The sequence below is a fragment of the Bos javanicus genome, chromosome 1 (assembly GCF_032452875.1).
Source record: "Bos javanicus breed banteng chromosome 1, ARS-OSU_banteng_1.0, whole genome shotgun sequence".
Classification (NCBI taxonomy): Eukaryota; Metazoa; Chordata; class Mammalia; order Artiodactyla; family Bovidae; genus Bos; species Bos javanicus.
In genome coordinates, this window is record NC_083868.1 from 59,031,629 (window position 1) to 59,054,187 (window position 22,559).

General features: G+C 40.1%; 2 protein-coding genes across 2 annotated transcripts in view; one reads left to right on the forward strand and one right to left on the reverse strand.

Moving 5' to 3' along the window:
- The window catches only part of QTRT2 (queuine tRNA-ribosyltransferase accessory subunit 2), a 60,943-nt gene that overhangs the window by 36,395 nt on the left and 1,989 nt on the right, over nt 1–22,559 (forward strand). The gene's annotated exons all lie outside the window — the stretch shown is intronic.
- DRD3 (dopamine receptor D3) overlaps nt 18,065–22,559 on the reverse strand; it is a 49,161-nt gene continuing 44,666 nt past the window's right edge. Inside the window, exons 5-6 of the mRNA XM_061427411.1 lie at nt 21,385–21,667; nt 18,065–19,708 (exon numbers count right to left, since the gene is read on the reverse strand). Of these exons, the coding sequence (XP_061283395.1) occupies nt 19,512–19,708; nt 21,385–21,667 (480 nt within the window). The 3' untranslated portion in view covers nt 18,065–19,511. The remainder of the gene's footprint in view (nt 19,709–21,384; nt 21,668–22,559) is intronic.

Below are 22,559 nucleotides of genomic sequence, written 5' to 3' on the forward strand. Positions count from 1 at the left end.
GGAATCCTCAAGGTTTAGTGCTGGAAGGAGGATGGTATTCCACGAGGAGGTGGTTAACTGACTCCAGCAGCTCCATGTTCTCCCTCTGAGATTTGACTTCTCTTTGGATGTTTCATATTCGAGTTAGCCCTGTCTCCATCAACTGAACATCTCCTGGAGGAATACTAGCTCAAGCTGGATTTGAAACATTACTTTTCTTCCCTGACAGCAGTTGAAATTTCTTCATTTTTTTCACATAGTTGATCTAAATCTTCAGCTCCACAATCTTTTTTTTTTTTTTTTAATTTTAACATTTGGGGTAATGTAGGGAATCAGAGGGAACATGGGGAAACATTGCCCAAGATTGGATATCTGCTTCAAAGCCAGGGGAGAAATTCTGGCCACTGTTATAACCTCTCCTGGAGTCAAAAGTGAATGATGTAATAGATTAATCCTAACTTACTGTGTTCAATAAACAAGACACCGCTATTCTTCAACAGAAACTCTGAACAACAAGCTGGTACCATGTTCTTAGTGTCAACCATCAGCTCAGGGCCAATCTTGCTTTTTCTACATTCTTATCTACTCTTCTCAGTGCTATCTGGATTATTTTGAAGCAAATTACAGACAATTTATGATATTAATATTATTTGTAAACATTTCAACATATATATTTAAAAAAATAAGGGCTCTTTAAAAATTAATAATAATAAATAATTCCAAAAAACAACCAAGAAACTCTAAAATACACGTGTGAAGTAGCCAACCACTTCAGATTTTCCTTCATTAGACACTATGCCATTTTATCATATTATTGATTAAAGATTAAGCTAGTGATTTTTACTGAAAAATCTTGGAAAGTGGCTCAACAAAAATTTTACTGTGGTCAATAAACAAATAAATAAGTAAACAAAGTACTTTTATTCCACTTAAAATGAATAACACCTTACTATAACCAAATGCCTAGACAGTATTCAAATTTACTCCATCATCTCATATTTTTTTTAGAGTTGGTTTATTTGAATCAGCATCTGTGTAGCAATAAAGTGCTTGAAATGTGGCTAGTCTGAACTGTGATATGCTTAAAGGGTAAAATATGGAAGAGATTTCAAAAGTTTAGCACATAAAAAAGATGCAAATAATTATTTTTACATTGTTAACATCTTAATGGTAAATAATATTTTAATTCATTGGGATAAATAAAATATATTATTAAAATTAATTTTACTTATTTATTTTTAATTTTTAATATGGCTAGTAGAAAATTTTTAATTACATATGTGATTTACATTATATTCTGTTGAATAGTGCTGATTTAGAGGCGAGATCAGGTTCAGATTTGATTTTTCTGGCAAGGCTATTTTGAGGATGGTGGTGTGTTCTTCCATGAGGAGGCACATAATGGTTCATTCACTTCTTGTGCCATTAAGATTGATTAGTGGTCCTGATACTGCAGACTTACCCATCAGCTTTTCTTCTAATGGTCATGACAGTCACTAATGATCACTTCCCAGATCCACTATTTCATTAGGGGCTGCTGTAGACTGAATTTTGTGCCTCTCACCCCAATTCATGTTGTTGGTATACAGAAACTTGGTATATATTCTCCCAAAATAAAAACACTAATTCAAAAGATATATGCACCCCAATATTCATTGCAGCACTATTTATAATATGGACACATACACACTACTATATATAAAATAGATAACTAATAAAGACCTACTGACTAGCACAGGGAACTCTTCTCAACATTCTGTAATGACCTATGTGGGAAAAAAAGAATCTAAAAAAGAGTGGCTATATGTATATGTATACTTGACTCACTTTCCTGTACACCTGAAACTAACACAACATTGTAAATCAATCATACTCCAATAAAAGCTTTAAAAAAATCAGATACTCATTAGGATATAATATATAATATAATTTGATAATATCTACTAAAGTAGAAGATGTGCAGATCTTTCTACTAATAATTTCTCTTTTAGGTTTATATCCTAGAAAAAATTCAGCACATATGCTCAGGGATATATGTATAAAAATATTCATTATAGCTTTTAAAAACAATAAAGGTTTGAGAACAGATTAAATGACTATCAACAGGAGAATGGAATGTTTATATAGAGTTAAAATGAATGATGAACTAAACCTACATGTATCAATTTATATGAAGAAAGATTTTCAGAGAATAGTACTTATACTATTAGTACTATAATTGTACTTACACTTTGAAAACATAAAATAAAATGCAATATGGATATATGTGTACATAGCAAGGCATAAAACATGGTGAAAATGATAAATATTTAATGCCAATATTGATTCCTTCTGAGTATGGAAGGAGGAAAATGCAATAAGGATGATTAAGTGTATTTGTAACGTATTCTTTCTTTTAAAAGATCTGAAATGAATATGGCAAAATGTTAACATCTGATATAGCTATTATGTGCAATTATTGTTCAGTAGCTTAGTCGTGTCTCACTCTTTGTGACCCCATGCACTGCAGCATGCCAAGCTTCCCTGTCCTATACCATCTCCCGGAGTTTCCTCAAACTCATGTCCATTGAGTCAGTGATGCCATCCAACAATCTTGTTCTCTGTCATCCCCTTCTCCTGCCTTCAATCTTTCCCAACTCAGGGTCTTTGCTAGTAAGTTAGCTCTTCCCATCAGTTAGCCAAAGTATTGGCTTCAGTGTCAGCATGAGTCCTTCCAATGAATATTTAGGAGTGATTTCCTTTAGGATTGATTGGTTTGATCTCTTTGCAGTCCAAGGGACTCTCAAGAGTCTTCTCCAACACCACAGTTCAAAAACATCAGTTCTTTGGTGCCCAGCCTTCTTTATGGTTCAACGCTCACATCCATCCATGACTACTGGAAAAACCATAGCTTTGACTAGATGGACCTTTGTCAGCAAAGTAATGTCTCTACTTTTTAATATGCTGTCTAAATTTGAGGACAAGCATCTTCTGAGGAGCAAGCATCTTTAACTTTCATGGCTGCAACCATCATCTGCAGTAATTTTGGAGCCGAAGAAAATAAAGTCTGTCACCATTTCCATTGTTTCTTCATCTATTTGCCATGAAGTGGTGGGACCGGATGCCGTGACCTTAGTTTTCTGAATGTTGAGTTTTAAGCCAATTTTTTCACTCTCCTCTTTCACTCTCATCAAGAGGCTCTTTAGTTCCTCTTTGCTTTCTGCCATAAGGGTGGTGTCATCTGCATATCTGAGGTTATTGATATTTCTCCTGGCAATCTTGATTCCAGCTTGTGCTTCATCCAGCCTGGCATTTCGTATGACGTATTCTGCATATAAGTTAAAGAAGCAGGGTGACGATATACAGCCTTGACATACTCCTTTCCCAATTTGGAACCAGTTCATTGTTCCATGTCTGGTTCTAACTGTTAGTCTTGACCTGCATACAGATTTCTCAGGAGGCAGGTAAAGCGGGCTGGTATTCCCATCTCTTTCAGAATTTTCCACAGTTTCTTGTGATCCACACAGTCAAAGGCTTTAGCATAGTGAATGAATCAGAAGTAGATGTTGTTCTGGAATTCTCTTGCTTTTTCAATGATCCAACAAATGTTGGCAATTTGATCTCTGGTTCCTCTGCCTTTTCTAAATCTAGCTTGAACATCTGGAAGTTCTCGGTTCACGTACTGTTGAAGCCTAGTTTGGAGAATTTTGAACATTATTTTGCCAGTATGTGAAATGAGTGCAATTGGGTGGTAGTGTGAACATTCTTTGGCATTGCCCTTCTTTGATGCAATATTATTCTCTAAAGTTTTTTGAGTGTTTGATACATCTTATAATATTTTCAAAAGTGAAATACATCATCCAAGAAGACAGCATTTAAAAAATTTTTATTTTACGTATTTATTTTTTTGGCAGGCTCCACACCACATTGTAGGATCTTAATTCCCTGATCAAGGATAGAACCCACACCCCCTGCATTGGAAGCACAGAGTCTTAACCACTGACCACCCAGTAAGTCCTAGAAGACAACATTTTAAATCTCATGGACCACTCCCAGGGTTGCTGAGTTTAATGTTTCTACCAGATGATGTTCCAAATCCCCTGTCTGAGCTCCCTTGTCTCTTCTTTAGGAAGTTAGTATGAGGTCATGTTTGCATAACCATCAGGGCAACACAGCAAGAACCAGCACTTTGTTCTCTATGTTTTTTTGCCCCCTGACAGGAGTTAAAACCCATGTTCTATTTCTACCCCCATGATGCTACTCAGGATTGATGTAATTAAATGAACAAAACTTTGAGGTTTCTCCTATAGTTCGTCAGAGTGAAACCTGATAAAAGTTTGAAGGTGATGGTGGTGGGCAAGCAGGAATGCAGGTAGATTGGCATTACCAGGCAAACTTTGTTTTCTTCGTTGAAAGGAATTACTTCTCTTGGCTTTCTTAGCTTTTTTCTAACTTTTCACTCAATTCTCCATTTCTTACTAACATATCTCATAGCTTCTCTCTTTTCTAAACGTTATTTTCACTTGATAAAGCTATTTTCCTACTTCCTTTCAATGTCTACTCCACATGGCACAACTTCCCTTAGCTTCGAGAATCTTTGCTCCTTCACTTTACCTCCCTTTGCAAATCCTGAGAAAGCCTTGCCCTTATCTCCACTCCCCTCCCTGTATCTCAGTCTTCTGGACAGTTTTGTCCTTATAATATTTCTAGAAATGAAATAAATCATCTCAGAGGCAGTAACATTGTTATCTCATGAAGCCTTCAGCCTTTAATCTTCATATGTGTAGGGATAGGGTGATTCTTTTTGTTTTTGAGACATCAGTAGTTTAATGGATCAGAACGTACACACCTGAAGCAAAGTCCTGGAGTCCACTGTGTGCAGTGGACAATGGGCAGGACATGGCAGCAGGAGGGGAGCAGGAATTACCAGTTGATATCAGGTGGGCTCATTAATTAGCAGGAGCTCAGTAGAGGGGCATGTCCCTTTGATAAGAACAATCACTAGCTGGGGCCTGGGGCAGGTATGTGGGATGGAAGGTCAGTCATGTGCGTGAGATACAGGTGAGGCAGGCATTGGTTGGGCAGGGGATGTACACAGCCCAAGAGAACAGCCATCTTGAGGGGCCTGACCATACACTCCACCTCTCCATACCCTGAACAATCCTTGTAGTCTTTGGTCTGCCCCTCTTACATGATATACCTGGGGTCAGTTATGTAGAGGGGCACTGGAACCAGATACCACAAATACGACGGGCCACCCCTGGTTTTCAGAAATCCAGAGCCGCTCTTGTGGGAAGGAGCAGGGACAGGGCAATTCTTGATGAAAAAAACTCAGTTCTTAGACTTTTGGTTACCAGGTGGGGCTGGGGGTGGGGGAAGGATGGATTCGGAGTTTGGGCTTAGCAGATGCAAACTATTATACACAGGATGGATAAACAACAAAGCCCTACTATATAATGCAGGGAAGTGAAAGTAGAAGTCACTCAGTTGTGTCTGACTCTTTGCAACCCCATGGACTGTATAGTCCATGTAATTCTCAAGGCCAGCATACTGGTGTGGGTAGCCTTTCCCTTCTCCAGGGGATCTTCCCAACCCAGGGATTGAACCCAGGTCTCCCGTATTGCGGGTGGATTCTTTACCAGCTGAGTCACAAGGGAAGCCCAAGAATACTGGAGTGGGTAGCCTATCCCTTCTCCAGCAGGTCTTCCCCACCCAGGATTTGAACTGGGGTCTCCTACACTGCAGGCGGATTCTTTACCAACTGAGCTATGAAGGAAGCCCATAATGCAGGGGACTATATTCAATATCCTATAATAAGCAATAACAGAAAAGAATATGGAAAAGAATGTATTATATGTATAACTGAATCATTTTTCAGTACAGCAGAAATTAACACAACATTGTAAATCAAGTATACTTTAATAAAATAAATTTTTAAAAAAATCTCAGTTCTCAGAGTACCTTGCTGAAAACCCTCCCTAAAGATCATTCATTTCTACCCAGTTCCAGACTCAACACTCCCATCCCTGATATTTTCAGGCAACAAATCTATATTAAGCACAAGCAGTAGATATTCTTGTATAGCTAGATCATGCTTTCCAGTTTATATTTTCTTACACATGATTTTTTTCCCAACAACACTGTAAAGTAGACAGGACAGAGATCATTGCCCTCATTTTACCCCTGAGGAGGCTGAGGCAGAGACTGACTCCTCAGAGTTTGTCAGTTGAAGAAGGTGGACTTTAACTGAAGTTGATAGATACAGAACAGTCAGGAAATGGAAATCCCCAGCTGTCAGGGGTTACAGACCGACAACCAATTCTCCATGCAAGTGCTTTCTTCACTTGGCTCTGCTTGTGAGCTCTTTTAGAGGCAGGTGTGAGCTGAGTCGGCCTGGTGCAACAAAGGCTCACTCCAACACTTGAACGGAAAGTATTTCAGTTTGACAAAAGCAGCGTCAGGGAGAGAAGCCCGAGGGCCTTGCACAGATCCTGGAAGGAGGAAGGAAAACAACCCAGAGGGGAATAGGACAGGAGGGAAGTGGGAGGGGGAAGGAGAGGAAGCAACGGAGAAGAAAAAAGGTGTGAAATCATTTGCCCTGAATTTGTCTTTATGAAAATTTGATATATGAAAATTCCTACTTGAAAATGAGATAAATAAAGAGGTAATTATTTGCATTACAAATTAATTCTTCACTTCAAAAGAGTATTTACCACAGGTGCGATTCTGTGATGTGAGCTTTTACAAAAGGAATATGACTTGGGGGAGGTGGGAGATTTAAATAATAAAATCCTGATTATAATATAATAGGAAATAATCCAGGGATAAAGGGGAGACATCTGAAGAAGGAGCTGGTTGTGCAGGGAGCTCTGCAGAGCTCAGGCTTTTAAAAGGACATGAACAAAAGACAGGGAAAGGGGATTATAGATGAGCTTGAACACAAAAGATTGTCATGAACCTTCAAAAACAGAATAAAGGAAGCTGAAGTTGGGAATAAACCTCCCCTTACAAAAAGTGCTAACAGCTGCTCTAAGAACCCTAAAAGCTTTGTCAGAGTGAGGGGAAGCCCAAATATGGAGCAGCTTGCTCTTTCAGTAAGTGAGGTGGTATAATGTTAACCCAAGTTAAGTAGTTTTAACTTTTTTCTATTGTTTGCTTTGCTTCTGTTTTCACCAATGTGCAAAAAGATGGGAAAAATTATAATTCTCTTAATGTGGAAGGAAGATATTGATATTATCCCACTTTGAAAAGGAATGAAGATTCCAAGTTTGGGCATCAAGGACAAGAGAAGACTCGAGAGCCCTGAGGCCAAATTTGGGAGAAAGGTTTTGAGAAGATACAGGAGAAAGACCAAGTAAGGAAGTGGTGATCTGCCTCCTCTCTTCCCCACCGGGCTCAGATCTTGGGTGAAAGTGAAAGTGAAGTAGCTCAGTCGTGCCTGACTCTTTGCGACCCCGTGGACTGTAGCCTGCCAGGCTCTTCATGGGATTCTCCAGGCAAGAGAATCCCCTTCTCCAGGGGATCTTCCCAACCCAGGGATGGAACCCAGGGATCCCGCATTATAGACAGATGCTTTAACCTCTGAGTTTGTTAATTGCCTAGTGCGAGTGGATTTCTTATGGAAACAGAGGATGGAACTCAGCTAGGTTCCCTAGGGGTGCTGGGGAAAATAAAAGTCGACTTTTAAATGCAGGAGCCAGAGAAAGGCCACACCAGGATATACCATATTCAATTTTGAAAGGAAGATACAGGGAGGATTGAAGTCCCACATAAGTGAGAAATTAAGAAAACATGGGCCCTCTCTAAGTGGATTTAAGTTTCTAGAGCTGGATGAATTAAATGCCAGAAAACTGAAATAAGGTATAGTGCGGAGGGGTTCCCAGAGCCTCTATCAACAGTCCACTGGGGGTGGAGAGGTGCCTGAAGGCTGAGGTTCTGCACACAGAGGAACAGATTATGTTCTACCAACTACAGATCAGGGAGCCCTGAAATCCATTCCATTGCAAATGATTGGTTTAAGACTAAACCAATCATGATATTCCACTCCCCTTGCCAGGATGGATTTTAGAATGCTACAGACTTAATCCAGGGAAGAAGGGGAATTCTTTTTAAGAATAAAGCCTCAGGTAGTATGCCTGTGAAGTGAAGTGCTTTGAGGTAAGAATATATCTCATGGGCAGTAGTGAATGACTTGTCCAGGTGATGTTTTACAACCTACAAAACAGAATGTCTTAGTTGATGTCAGTCACCTTCTATCAATGCTGGCACAAAAGGCACATTAATGCACTAGTAGGTAAGAAATGGAGTCACCATCCTGGCAAGGCTAACTGACCTTTATCACCAAGAGAAGATAGTTCTGTGCTTTATGTGATGGAGACAGATGCTGAAGCTGAAGCTCCAATATTTTGGCCACCTGAAAAACACCCTGATGCTGGGAAAGATTGAGGGGAGAAGAAGGAGGTGACAGAGGATAAGATGGTTGGATGGCATCACTGACTCAGTGGACACAAGTTTGAGCAAACTCCGGGAGATAATGAAGGACAGGGAAGCCTGGCATGCTGCAGGCCATGGGGTTGCAAAGAGTCATATATGACTTAGCGACTCAACAACAACATTATGGAGACCAAAAAAAAAAAAAAAATACTCAGTTGCCCAGTTGCGTGAACAAGCACAACAATCATTCTATGAAATGCTAGCAAGGATGGAGGTTACACATGGCCCAAAATATGGGCTCCAGCTATCCAAGTCTGACCTAATTATTGCCGCTGTTGAAGATCCAGCCTACCAGCAAAAAATCTCAGCATTGAACTCGCAATATGAATCCAACTCTTGAAGAGACCCATCAGCTCCTTAACGGCAAGTTTATTACAATAGGTCCTTCCAAATTGTGATTCCTCCTGATAAAAATTGACTGAACTAACACATATCCCAGTGTGGATTTACCTTTCCTACTCATAGAATCTCAGCCAAACAGTGCTTATGAAGCATTTGATCCACTGGAAGAGAATCCTGCTAAATATTGTATCAGACCAAAGAAATTGCTTATCTGGATGAAGGGTATATACTCTAAATCAAAGATCAGTAGAATACATGGATCTGGGAAACAAGAAGTAGAAGTACAAGCACCCCTGCTTAACATTACTGTTTCTGAACCACTTGAGGAATTTTGCACTTCCTGTCCCTGCTATTCTGGACTCTGAACATTTAAGGTCCTTTTCAAAAAAATTATTTTATTGAGGTATACCTTACATAGTGTATAATTCACATACTTCAAGTGTATAATTCAATGATTGTTAGTAAGTTTACCAAGTTGTACAACTATCACCATAAATCAGTTTTAAAACATTTGTATGCTTCCATTAAGATTCTCATGTGCATTACATTCCCCTGCCCCAGGTAACTACTAATTTGCTCTCTTTCTCTATAAACTTGCCTCTTTGGACATTTCATATAAATGGAATCATAAAATATATAGTGTCTGGATTGCCTCTTTCCCTTAGTAAAAGTTCCTGACGTGTTTCGTGTCATAGCGTGTACCACTAGTTGATTACTTTCCAATGTTGAATAATACTTTGTTGTACGGATATACCACATTTCGTCTATACATTCAGTGATTGATGGACATTTGGGTTGTTTTTAACTTTTGCTGAAAAGAATATTATGTGCAAGTCTTTGTGCAGATATTTGTTTTGATTTCTGTTGAGTAGATGCCCAGGAGCAGAATCACTGAATGATAATATGGTAAATTTATATTTAACTTTTTAAATAAAAAAATTATTATTACTTTTGGGGTGCACCTAGGAAGCTTCCCAGGTGGCTCAGTGGTAGAGAATCCTCCTGCCAATGCAGGAGATGCTGAAGACATGGTTTGATCCCTGGGTCGGGAAGATCCCCTGGAGGAGGAGATGGCAACCCACTCCAGTACTCTTGCCTGGAGAATTCCAAGGACAGACCATGGGGTCACAAAGAGTCAGACACAGCTGAGCAACTTTCAAGCTGTTTTCCAAAGTGCTGTACAGATATACCACATTTTACATTCCAACGAGCAATGTAGGAGGTTCCCTATTTCTCTACCTCCTCTCTAAATTTTGTTATTGTTTGTCTTTTAAAAAAATTTTAATCATTGTCTAATGATAATGATTAGCATCTTTTTTTTTGAGCATCTTTTTCATGTGTCTATAAGCAATTTTTCTTTTTTAGTAAAATATCCATTAAAATATTTTTGCCATTTTTGGATTGAGTTATTTTTCTTATTACTGAGTTGTAATAGTTCTTTATATATTCTGGATACAAATCCCTTATTAGATATTTGTTTTGCAAATATTTTGCAAGCTAGTCTGTTGTTTCTAAACGGTATCTTCAGAAGTGCAAAATTTTAAATTGTCATAAGGTCAGTTTATCACTTTTTTTCTTTTTTATGGTGCTTATGGTTTTCAGGGGAGCCTGGTGGGCTGCCGTCTATGGGGTTGCACAGAGTCGGACACAACTGAAGTGACTCAGCAGCATAGTGTTTTGGCTAAGAAATCTTCACCTATCCTAAGGTTCAAAGATTTCTACCTATGTTTTCTTTCAAAGTTTTAAAAGTTTTTTTGTTTAGCTCTTGCATTTAATTTTATGATCCATATTGAATTAATTTTGGGGGATGGCATGAGGTATGGGCCTAAATTCATGTTTATGCATATGAATATCCACCTGTCCTAACACCATTTGTTTAAAAGATTCTCCTTTCCCCAACAGATTGCCTTTGTTGAAAATCAATTAACCATAAATGTAAGGATTTCTTTCTAGACTTTTTTGTTCAATTGATCTACATATCTATTATGTCAATACCATATTATCTTGATAACTGTAGCTTCATAGTGAGTTTTGAAATTGGGAAAGAAATATTCTCCTATTTTACTCTTCTTTTCAAAAATTATTTTGCCTATTCTGAGTCTTTTGCATTTCCATGTAAATTTTGCAATCTGCTTGTGAGTTTCTGGAAAAGAAAGAAGGTCTGCTGGACTTTGAACTGGATTGCATGAGTTATATAGATCAATTTGGAGAGAATTGCCAATGCAACAATATTGAGTCTCATTTTTATTTCCTTTTAAAATTAAAAACAAATATTGAGGTGAAATTCACATCACATAAAATTAATCATTTTGAAGCAAAGAATTTAGTGGCATTTAGTACCTCTATCTACTGTGCAAACACTACCTGTATTTAATTCCAAAACATTTTCATCAAAGAAAACCATGAAAGAAAACCCCAAAGAAAACCATGTACCCGTTAAACAGAGAAGCAGCATTCCTTCTCCTTCCGCCCTTGTCACTATGGACTTACCTATTCTGGATATTTCACATAAATGATATCATACAATTTGTGATCTTTTTGTGTCTGACTTCTTCCATTTAGCATAACTTTTTCCAGGTTCACCTGCATTATAACAAGTATCAGTACTTTGTCTTTATGGCTGAATAATATTCCATTCTTATTATGTAATTGTACTATATATACCACAATTTGTTTATCCATTCATCTGTTGCTGTACATCTGTGTTCTTTCTGTACTTTTAGCTGTTATGAATAATGCTACTATAAGCATTTCTATGTACATATTTGTTTGAACTTTTCACTTTGCGGGGTATATACATAGGAGTGGAATTGCTGGATCACGTAGCAATGCTATGTCTACCTTTTTGAGGTAAAGGTCCTTGTTTTTAAAGGAGGAACACTTTCATTAGGGATGAGGATCCCATTTAGTTTTTAAGTTACAGTTTCCACCTAGTCATTTGGAATTCTTTGTGCCAGAAGACCAACAGGCAAGTGATGGAGCATTCTGGCAAGGATAACTGAATCCTGATCATTAGGAAAAGTTAGGGAGATTGTTACACAGTGGGGACAGGGGAGGATATATCTGCTACCTGGATGATCCACTGAGGTATTTCTTTGTATCCTCTCATTTATTTTGATGGTAATGGATAAGTGTAGCAGCCATGGCCTAAGAAAGTTGCCATGTCCCTCAGGACATTCTACCAGGTAAGTTACCTAGACCACTACAGTGATAATCAAAAGTGAGGGGAATCTAGAATAGATAGTAGAAAGGGAAATGATGAGAATTACTTTGTTTTTGAAACCAGTTGCTGTGTCAGAGATTATAGTCTATCCGATTAACTTTCCATAGGAGGAAACCAACTAGATTCCTGAGGAAGCTGCTTCTAGAATTTATCATATGAAGAAAAGTGAAGCCGAATGGCATAAAGGATAAATTGTAGTGAATCCCATGGTTTGCTACCCAGATCCCTCTTCAGGACTGAGGAATTGTTCCCCTAGTTGTTAGGAGTATTGACAGCTGAAACCCTTTAACTGAAGAGAGCATCCTTGCCTAGTCATGCCTCCCTCCCCAGAGGTAGCCTGCATCCAATTAATGGCAAGGGCCATAAAGACCCTGCCCCTCCAGAAGTCCCTATAGGATCATCTAAGTTTTTATGTGTGACTGCACCACAGTTCCACTCCTCCTTGAAGTATAGGTGTTGTTCCCTAAGGCACATCCATTAAACCGATCCATTCAAGACGCAAATTTCCTTCTTAAAGAGTTTCAATATGAGCCCTAATAGTCTATGTAATTTGCGTTGGATCATTAAAAACTGAATATTCCAATCATGTGGAATAATGAGTCCATGGTACTCTGAACTGGTTAAACAACATTTAGAAGATTGTATTCTATTTGGGGCCTCATATTTTAAGAGAAGGTCTTCCCTGGTAAAGGGAAGTAGTAAAGAATCAGCTCAGCAGTAAAGAATCTGCCTGCAATGCAGGAGAAGACCCAGGTTCGATCCCTGGGTCGGGAAGAACCTTGGAGGAGGGTATGGTAACCCACTCCAGTATTCTTGCCTGGAGAATCCCCATGGACCGAGGAGCCTGGCAGGCTGCAGTTCGTAGGGTCACACAGAGTCGGACATGACTGAAGCGACTAAGCAGCAGCAGCAACATTTTAAGAGAAACACTAACAACATGGCTAGACCCAGAGGGAAGCAACCAAGATGGAGAGTGTAAGAAAATGTAACACAAGTAGAGATATAGGCATTGAAACTTTGGAGAACTGTCAAAATGTGCAAAGATCATCGGGAAGATGTAATAGGGAGAGAATAGGGACTGAAAGGTGGATTTTATAAGAAGGCAAATTTTGTCTTAAAAGAGGGAGGGATTTTCTAAAGGATAGCTTGTTATATGTCTTGGAAAGAAGTGAGCCAGTTCCTTAATACAATTGGGTGATAATGGATCAGCGATGTTGGAGAGAATTTCTACAATAACTAGGAGATTGGACTAAAGTCCCCTCCAACTCTCAAATCCCATAATTATACACTGTGATGAATTGCATGCTTTCTAAGAGTCTTTACTATGGAGTTTTATGGAGTCTGCTCAAACCATAATGCAAGACTCAATTATGTCAGTTTTTCTTAAAGGGAAAAGTACCTTCTTCCACCTTAGTCAGTCTGAAGTGGTGCTACATGGAATAGGAAACTTATGTGATATTCCATCAGCTTTCCTCCTCAGCCCCAGTGAGTTTGCTGTTGAACTCCTTTTTTCCCCTTAAGACACAGAGAAGCAGCTTAGAATTGTTTTTGAACAGTTTTGACTTTTATTAATTAGCATATGCATAGGCTTTTAGGACTCAGAAGATAATTTATATCCCTCTAGAATTATTTTAAGTTGTCTCATCATAGGTTAAGAATTCAGACATCACTTTCACTGATAATAAAGTTGAGCTCCAGGAAGTCTGCAGACTCAACTTGGGTCACTAAAAGGACCATATGCCAAGGCTGAAATCAGACCTCTTATACTGAATGATGGGTAAAGAATCCACCTGCAATTCAGGAGACACAGAAGATGCGGGTTCAATCCCTGGGTTGGGAGGATCCCCCTGGAGGAGCAAATGGCATCCCATGGACAGAGGAGCCTGGAGGGCTAGTCCAAAGTGTCGCAAAGAGTCAAACATGACTGAGTAGCAGCAGGCAATACTGAATAACAGAGCATTTATACACTTCCCCAAGTCTTCCAGGTTCTAAGTCCTCCTTCCTTTCAGATCACTCTCACCATATTTTATGGGTTTAGTTGTCTTCCCACAAAAAGATATGTCCTAATTCCCCAGAATCTGTAAATGTGATCTGATTTGGAAATAGGGTCTTTGGAGATGTAATCGAATTAAAATGGGGTTATATCAAATTAGGGTGGGACCTAATTCAATGACTTCTAAAAAGAGTGAAGCTTGGACACGGACACACAGAAGAGAATGCCATACGGAGATGGAAGCAGAGATTGGAGTTGTGCTGCCACGAATACCAAGGATTGCTGGCAGCCACCAGAAACTAGAAGAGGCAAAGAAGCCTCTTCCCTTACAGCCTTCAGAGACAGCATGGTCCTGCCAACACGTTGACTTTGGACTCCAGCTCCCAGAATCATGAAAGCACAAACTTCTGTTGTTTCAAGCCACTCAGTTTGTGGTAATTAGTAGCTCCAGGAAACCAAAGCACTCGTCTCAGTCAGGAAGAAATAGATGGAGGAAGAGGAAAGTGTGTTAGCCTCAGACATCATGAAGAACAAAGGTGGAAAGTCCTGAGGAATAGATGTGTTCGGCGCTCTCTTCTTGGCCAGGAGAGGGACAGAGCCCCAAGGTCACTTTAGCAAGCAAGCATCTGCTGTCCGTCTGGTGTTAGATCATGCTACACTTGTGCACTTGGCTGTGTGAACAGTGAAAGGGAACTATCCAGTTGCCTAACAATCTGACTACAGATTCAGCCAAGTATCCTGGGCACATTTGGGGAATAAAAGACAAGAGAAAAATCAGTTTCATGTGGGAGGCTGAACAGACTGCCTAATAACTTGAGACAATTAGAGAATCAGCAAGGAGAGAGAAAGGTGCACTGTGAATCACATAGGGTAGAAATAGCTGCCTAGGGGGGAAGTGATAATAATAGTAACAATAATATCAATAATAATAATAATCTCTTACATTCGTTAGAGCTTTGTAGTCGACCAAGCACTTCTAAGATTAGCTATTTGATCTTTAAATGGCCTATGAGGAAGGCTCGGTCTTCAGGTCACCATTTTACTAATGAAGAAGTTGGTGTTCATAGAGGTGAAACAGTTGCCTAAGGTCACTTGTCCATGCTAGTCCTCCAGTCTTTCTCTCATTTCTGTCCATTGTTTTCCCCATAAGCTGGTCAGAGACACCTGGGGTTCAGCCCAGCTCCCTCTCTGGCACATATCCATCCTTGGTGGCCCACGGCCATGTATCCTCTCCTCCTGGTATCTAGCAGACTGCACAAAGCAGGGACTTGATGCACAATGGTAGAGGCTAGGTGATTAATTGAGGTGAGGGCAGGTGGAGCAAGAGGTTCCAGGTCTTGTGCTTGGCACAGACTTCGGGTCTGTCCTCACCAGTGTGTGTTACAAAGCAGAGCTGACACTGGCATCACCCTCAACCGAGTCTCCGTGTGTCAGAAGGTAGTCATGGAAACTCACTCCCTTTCTGAGCTGATGAGGAGAGAATTAGGTAGAAAGGAGGAATCAAATTAATTGCCTGTCATCCCCTTGCTGCTCTCTGTGTGTTGATTCAAATTAAGCTTTTTCAGTTTTCTGATGTCAGCAGATACCAGACGATCAGAGCACAGGCCTGGGAGTCAGGATCTCCAAGAAAGAGCCCATTCTTAGCGAATGCCTTAACCTTTCTGCCTCTTTAATTCTGACCTGAGCATTCAGGAAAACAAATCTCTTTGTCTGACCTCCCTTGATTTCTGACCTAAACTCTCTTAATTTTAGCCATCTTTGACTGTACAGCCGCCAAACTAGTCATTCCTCTTCTTGTAAAGAAAAGAGCAGAAATTCAAATTGAATTCTGCTTTTATTGAAATTCATCATAATTCAGAGAGAAGTAGTTAGATTAGTCAGCGGTAAGTGTGCTGTGATGTGCATTGCCCACGTGGAGGAAAGCAGAGACAAAATCTTGAGAGTTTCTGTGAGAGATGTCACCACCAGCTCAGCAGCCATTTTTGCAGAGCTGGAGGGTGTCACCAACAACGAGGCCCTTTCCTGTCTTATCTCTAGGGTCTCTTCTCTCTAGCCAGATGGAATTATTTGAGGTACCTTGCATGTTCCTTGTTTGTTCTCTTATTTTTTCAGAGGTTTTCTCTGTCCAGAACACTCTTTCTACTTTTTAATTATGTCTCAACCCTGCATGTCTGCAAAGCCTTCTCAAGGTTGAATATGGGATTTCCAGACACCATGAATTCCCTTTAAAATAGATGACAAGCAGGTCAGCACTGTGCACAGGCATTCTACCTCCCCACTGGACCACAAGCTGCTGAAAACAAGGACTCTGGCTTCCTGGCTCCTATTTCCCAGCACTAAGCACCATGCTTAGCCCATAGAAAGTAACCAATCAATATTTATTGAATAAGGGGTTGATTTAGTAAATGAGTAATGAATGGAAGTTTTTTAGGATGGTGTTGTAGAAGAAGAAAATATTTACTTCAGATCTAAAGTTGAATGTTGGTTGTCATCTGTCTGGATACCCACAATGTTTACATTTCACCCAAACAGTATGGTCTGCTCTTAGGTGTCTTTGGGTTCCAGACCTGGTTTGCCCCGAGAACTCTGCTCTACTTTATTCAGGCCAGCATCTCTCCTGGGATATTTGATCATGCTGGTTCTGGAAGTAGCGAGCTTTGAGGTTGAGTGTGCTGATTCGTGTTGGGAATGGAGAGGTGGAGGAGGCAGAATGCAGAACCTCAGGATGAAGAGGCTGAAGTGAGTGCTTGGAAGGTGTGTTTGGGATTCCCCTAGGAGGCTCTTCCTGGCTCAGAAGGAAATTCTGGAAAGGAGATGTTGTTCCCTAATAGACACCATGGAGGGGAAAAGTGCCTCAGCTTAATGATGGCGACAGTAGGACTTTGTCCTTGTATCTGTATGGAGTTTACGATTTTTATGGGGCTTGCAGGCAGTGTGGTAAGGTAGAAAGAGTACTGAACTAGGATTTAGCAGATTCGAGCACTTGTCTGTCATTAACCAATGGTGGGACAACAATTCTGGGCCTCGGTTTCCTTTTCTGTGAATGAAGGAGAGGATAGAACCCATACTCCCTCAGGTCTGTTCCATGATTCTGCAAAAACAGATTATGAATGTCCCATGTGACTGGTTCAGAGGTTGAACACGAAAGGAGGGTGAGAGTAATGCCTTGGACTTTCAAGAGAGTCCAAGGTGGAGGTGGGTGGGGCAGGATAAGACTCTTCTGGGGATCTTTGTTCCATCTTTTTCTCCCCACTCCTTTACCACTCTTGGTGGTTAATTGCATGAGTTTAGGAATCAGGCAGACGGACCCTTGTATCCTGGCTCTGCCACTTACTGACTGTGTGACCTGAGGCAAACCTCTTAACCTCCCTCTGCCCCAGTTTCCTCATGTACAAAATGATGTTTATCTTTCTAAAGTTATCATAATGGTTGGATGACCTGATGTAAATAAATGGTACAAAATATTTGTTATCACTGTTCTTCACAAATGTTTTGAGTACTGATGCTATTTATATTTCCCCTTTTAGGACTCTGATTTTGATATGAAATTCTATCTTTCACCCTACTGTCCCACCTATGTTGCTGTTTGTTTTGTATAGAAAAGCTTAGGACTTACGTACTTTGACCTCTTCTGATATTTAATTGTCTCAGTCCCTAGTTCTACTTGTTCCAAAAACCTATTATGCCAGATGGCATCAGGTACAAGAACTAGTGGGCAGACAGCATTGTTATGGACAATAATATTTTAAAATATTTGCAATTAAACCATTCAGGAGTAACACTAACTGATTCACTGGGGCCGGGGGTGTATATCTCCTCCTTATATACACTTACGGGTTAAAGGAATAAGAAGGGGCAAAGGAAGCCTTGGATTCCGTATAGAGTTCCTGTGCATTTTGAGGTTTTAACAGCATTGCAGCAAATATCTGTCATGCCTATGCACTTAACCGATCTTAACAGTAAATTTATTGAAGCTCAGGATGATAATGTTTCATAAATTATCCACAGATTTTATTGATCCTGTAATCAATAAGTAAGAGCTTCTGTGGGTGAAAAGGTAAATGTGAGAATATTCAAGTTTCTTCTAAATGCAATTTTGAATGACATTTACACATTGCTTCTATTATACCTTTAATCTGAATTGTTGGAGGATAATGTTTAGCATCTGCATTAGGACTTTTCAAAGACTGTCCTTATGATGACTTTGAACAGCTACTTGGTCTCAGTTCTGGGGTCCTCTGGTAGCTTAGGTGAGTCCCTACCACCCTTAGACAAGTGAACAGTCAAACACTGGAGCAGGTGGTGAGCTCCTTGAGGGCAGGAGCTGTATTATTCATTGTCATACATCCAGAATCTGGGAGATGAATGGTGCCTTGTAGACACTTATTACTCAATGGGTTTCCGGGTCTGAAAGTATTGGATCTCTGTTAAGCAGGAGATGGAGATGTCTGTGTAGGAAAACCTTGGTTATGAAAAGCACATCTAAAGCTTGTTCTGAAGCATAAGTTTCAATAGTGATTCTATAGAGAGAATTGTCCTTCCTTTGTCACTCCACTCGCACCTTGAATTACTCTGAAGCTAACACTCTGAAAGTAAGGGAATGGAATCAAAGGGGCTTCTTAGCTAGAGCTAAAATACAGAGGTTGTTGTTTAGTCACTCAGTCATATCTGACTCTTTTGTGACTCCATGGACCATACCGCACCATGCTTCTCTGTCCATGGGATTTCCCAGGCAAGAATAATGAAGTGGGTAGCCATTTATTTCTTCAGGGGATCTTCCTGACCCAGGGATCGAACCCATGTCTCCTGCTTGGCAGGTGGATTCTTTACCACCAGGGAAGCCCAAAATACAGGGGTAGCAAGGTTTAAAATGAATCTCAGGTCCCAGTGTGAGACCATATCTCTCTCAGGGTGAGGAATTTCCCAAACTAAATGTAGCCAGTCAGAGTCTATGGAGAGGTGGAAGCACTGGCCTTGCTGTTATATTTTAGGATGCAGTGAATGAAAGGAATGACCAGAGAAAGTGGGCCCATGAAAGTACAAGGTTAGCCTGACAGTTAATTAGAAATTTGAAGGAAGAGAGACTGGCTATCTGCAAGATGGTTTACTGGCTGAGATTTCAAGGACCCCTGGCAAGTTGAAAATTATGAGCTCTGTTCATTTTTTCCTTCACTGTAATGAATCATGCCTCTGATGACAATTGTGTTTGTGTGTGGAATCATGTTCTATCAGCTTCTCTCTGAATTATTGCTTATCATTCAGGGGCCCTAAACCACTTCAAGATTGCCAGACTGAAGTCAGATTTTAGCTGGGGAGGTAGAACATGCTGTTCTGGAGGAAGTAGTTGGTGACACCTGCCACACAGGGACATCCTTGCTCCAGGGATCTCCTTCCTTGCCCGTTCAGAAAACATTGCACCATCATTCTGAGCAGGCCTTGGCCAGCAGCACCGTGGCCTGGCAGCTAAAGGTGGGCACAGGGAGTCTTCTCTTCTATCCTCCTTCAGCAGGACAGTATCTTGAGGAAGGCTTTCCGGAACTCGATATTGAAGGTGGTATAGATCACGGGGTTGAGGGCACTATTCACATAGCCCAGCCATGTGGTGGCACTGTAGAGCTGTGGGGACACGTGGCATGCTCTGCAGTGGGTATTGAGAACATGGGTCAAGAAGAAGGGCAGCCAGCAGACAATGAAGGTCCCTAGGTTGCAAAGGGAAAGAAAAACTGGGTCAGGGATTTGTTTACTTCCTTTGTTGCAGCATGAAAATGAATCCCACTTGTCTACTCAATGGCAGCCAATATGCTGCAAGTTTAATTTTAATTTTAAACTTCTAATTTTTACACCAAACCTATGAAACAGGTATGATTAGTCATTTTCTTTCTTTTTTTTAGATGAGAAAACTAGATGCTTACATCTTTGATTCATCCTAGACCTCTGCTCCTAAATCAGTTTTCTAGTTTGATCTTTAGATAATTGTTCATTAGCCTTGTCTACTTCTCAGTTCAATTCACATGTTTATTTTATGTCTATCCATGCAAGATATGATTCGTGGCATTGATAGGGGAAGACCTTGAAGATGCAATTGATATAATTAAGGCTGTTAAGGATATTAACATAGAGATTCCCTGGATATGAGAAGTCCCTAAGATATGACAAGTTTGGGGCTTGTTTCTGACAGTGAACAGGATACAGTTCAGATCAGTCACTCAGTCATGTGTGACTCTTTGCAACCCCAAGGATTCCAGCACACCAGGTTTCCCTGTCCATCATCAATTCCCAGAGCTTACTCAAACTCATGTCCGTTGAGTTGATGATGCCATCCAACCATCTCATACTCTGTCATCCCCTTCTCCTCCCACCTTCAGTCTTTCCCAGCATCAAGATCTTTCCCAATGAGTCAGTTCTGAATTTCCATCAGCGTTAAGATATATTTACAAACTCTTTACATTCTAAACATTTATAAATATTAATATTTACAAGTATTAAAGTTGCTGGATTTCCAATTTCTGTTAAATATGGTTACCCGAAACTTCAATACTTTGGCCACCTGATGCAAAGAACTGACTCATTGGAACAGGATACGGTTACCTTAACTAACTCTATATCGTATCTGCAACTTATCAATTTTTAATTTCTTTATTTAAATAAAGTTTACATTTTTCTACTATAAAAACTAGTTCTGGTTTTATACACTATGGAAAACTTGGTAAATACGGAAAAGTAAAAAAAGTGAAATAATCAGCCACTATTGGAGAAGGCACTGGCGACTCACTCTAGTACTGTTGCCTGGAAACTCCCATGGACGGAGGAGCCTGGTAGGCTGCAATCCATGGGATCGCTAAGAGTCGGACACAACTGACGTGACTTAGCAGCAGCAGCATACATTCAATCACTTTTGACATCTGAGTAAATTAATTTTCAGTCTTTTTTTCTCTATATTTAATCTAGATGTTATAATATCATATGACAGTAGTCTTTTTGCATCCTCATTTTCCCCCTCAATATTTTAAAATAGGTAAGCATTTAGTAAATATCCAATATGTGCCAGATGGTTTTATTGAATTGCTGTCTTATTTATTATTTGGTTTATCCATTATAATTCCAAGTGATAGACACAAAACACAGCTCAATTAGGTGACTTGTTTGGTTTCATAAATTTCAGTCTAAGTTTTTGAATTTCCATCAGCATTAAGATGTATTCACAAACTCTTTACATTCTAAACATTTATAAATATTAACATTTACAAGTATTAAAATTGTCGGATTTCCAATTTCTGTTAAATATGGTTACCCAAGTATCCTCCACCAGCTCCACTGAATTCAGCCTAACTCAACGTAATCCAACCTATCCCAGCTTAACATGACTCAAACTCACCAAGCACAATGACCAGCATCTGGGTTGCCTTCTTCTCCCGCAGTGGCACAGCCCGAGGTTGCAGGGGCCCCAGCCTCAGGGATGTCGATAACCTGCCATTGCTGAGTTTTCGAACCTCTAGGCTGAGTTTTGGTGCCATGGTAGGGCTGAGGGAGTTCCGAGTCCTCTCTTCCCTTTTCAAGTCTCCCTCTCCTTCTTGGAAGCCTGGTGTTCCCAAGGCAGTGTCTTGGCAGATGCTGTAGTAGCGTTTCAGCTCCACGTGTGTCTGGCCAGGGGAGAGGGGCTGTAGATGTAACAAGAGTGGGTCCTGACATTTCTGGGGATATTGTTTATCTTCTGAATGTTCCTGAAAAGGAAACAGAGCAATGAAGGAGAAAGAAACCATCATCCTGTGAAACCTACAGAGGGTGTCTCTGAGAGTGGTGGGCTCATGGGAAGTTATGGTAAACAAAATCTGCTTGTGGCTTTACAACCAAAAGCACCTACCACATGTAGAACATCTGAGAATCACAATAATCCCTTGAGGAGGGGAGCACAGAATTATAGCCTGGACTTTCTGAGGTAGAATGACCTGGATATGTTAAATGACACCATTAGGATGTAAGGAGAAAAATCTGGAATATGGGAAACTATAAGACAAATGACTCAGTTGCTTCAACAAATAAATTGCAATGACAAAAACAACACCTACTAGGTGCGGAGTATGGGTCTTACTTGAATTTTGATGCAAATAAACCATCTATAAAAATTTACCTGACATTTGAGGAAATTTTGAATGAATATTTAACATTGTGTGTGTGTTAGTTGCTCAGTTGTGTCTGACTCTTTGTGACCCCATGTACTGTAGCCCACCAGATTCCTCATACTGGAATAGGTAGCCATTCCCTTCTCCAGGGGATCTTCCCGACCTAGGGATTGAACCCAGATCTCCTACATTGCAGGCAGATTCTTAACCATATGAGCCACCAGGGAGGAATTATTATTAAATTTGTTAGTGTGATGTGGTATTCTGGTTATATGTTTTATAAAAGAGCCCATATCCTTTAGAGAGTCTTATAGCATATTTTTGGTTGAAATGTTATTATGTTTGAGATCTGCTTCGCAACAATCCAGTGGGGTGTATGAATGTAGGTGGGCATGTAGTTGAAAGAAGACAGGGCCACGAGCTGATAATT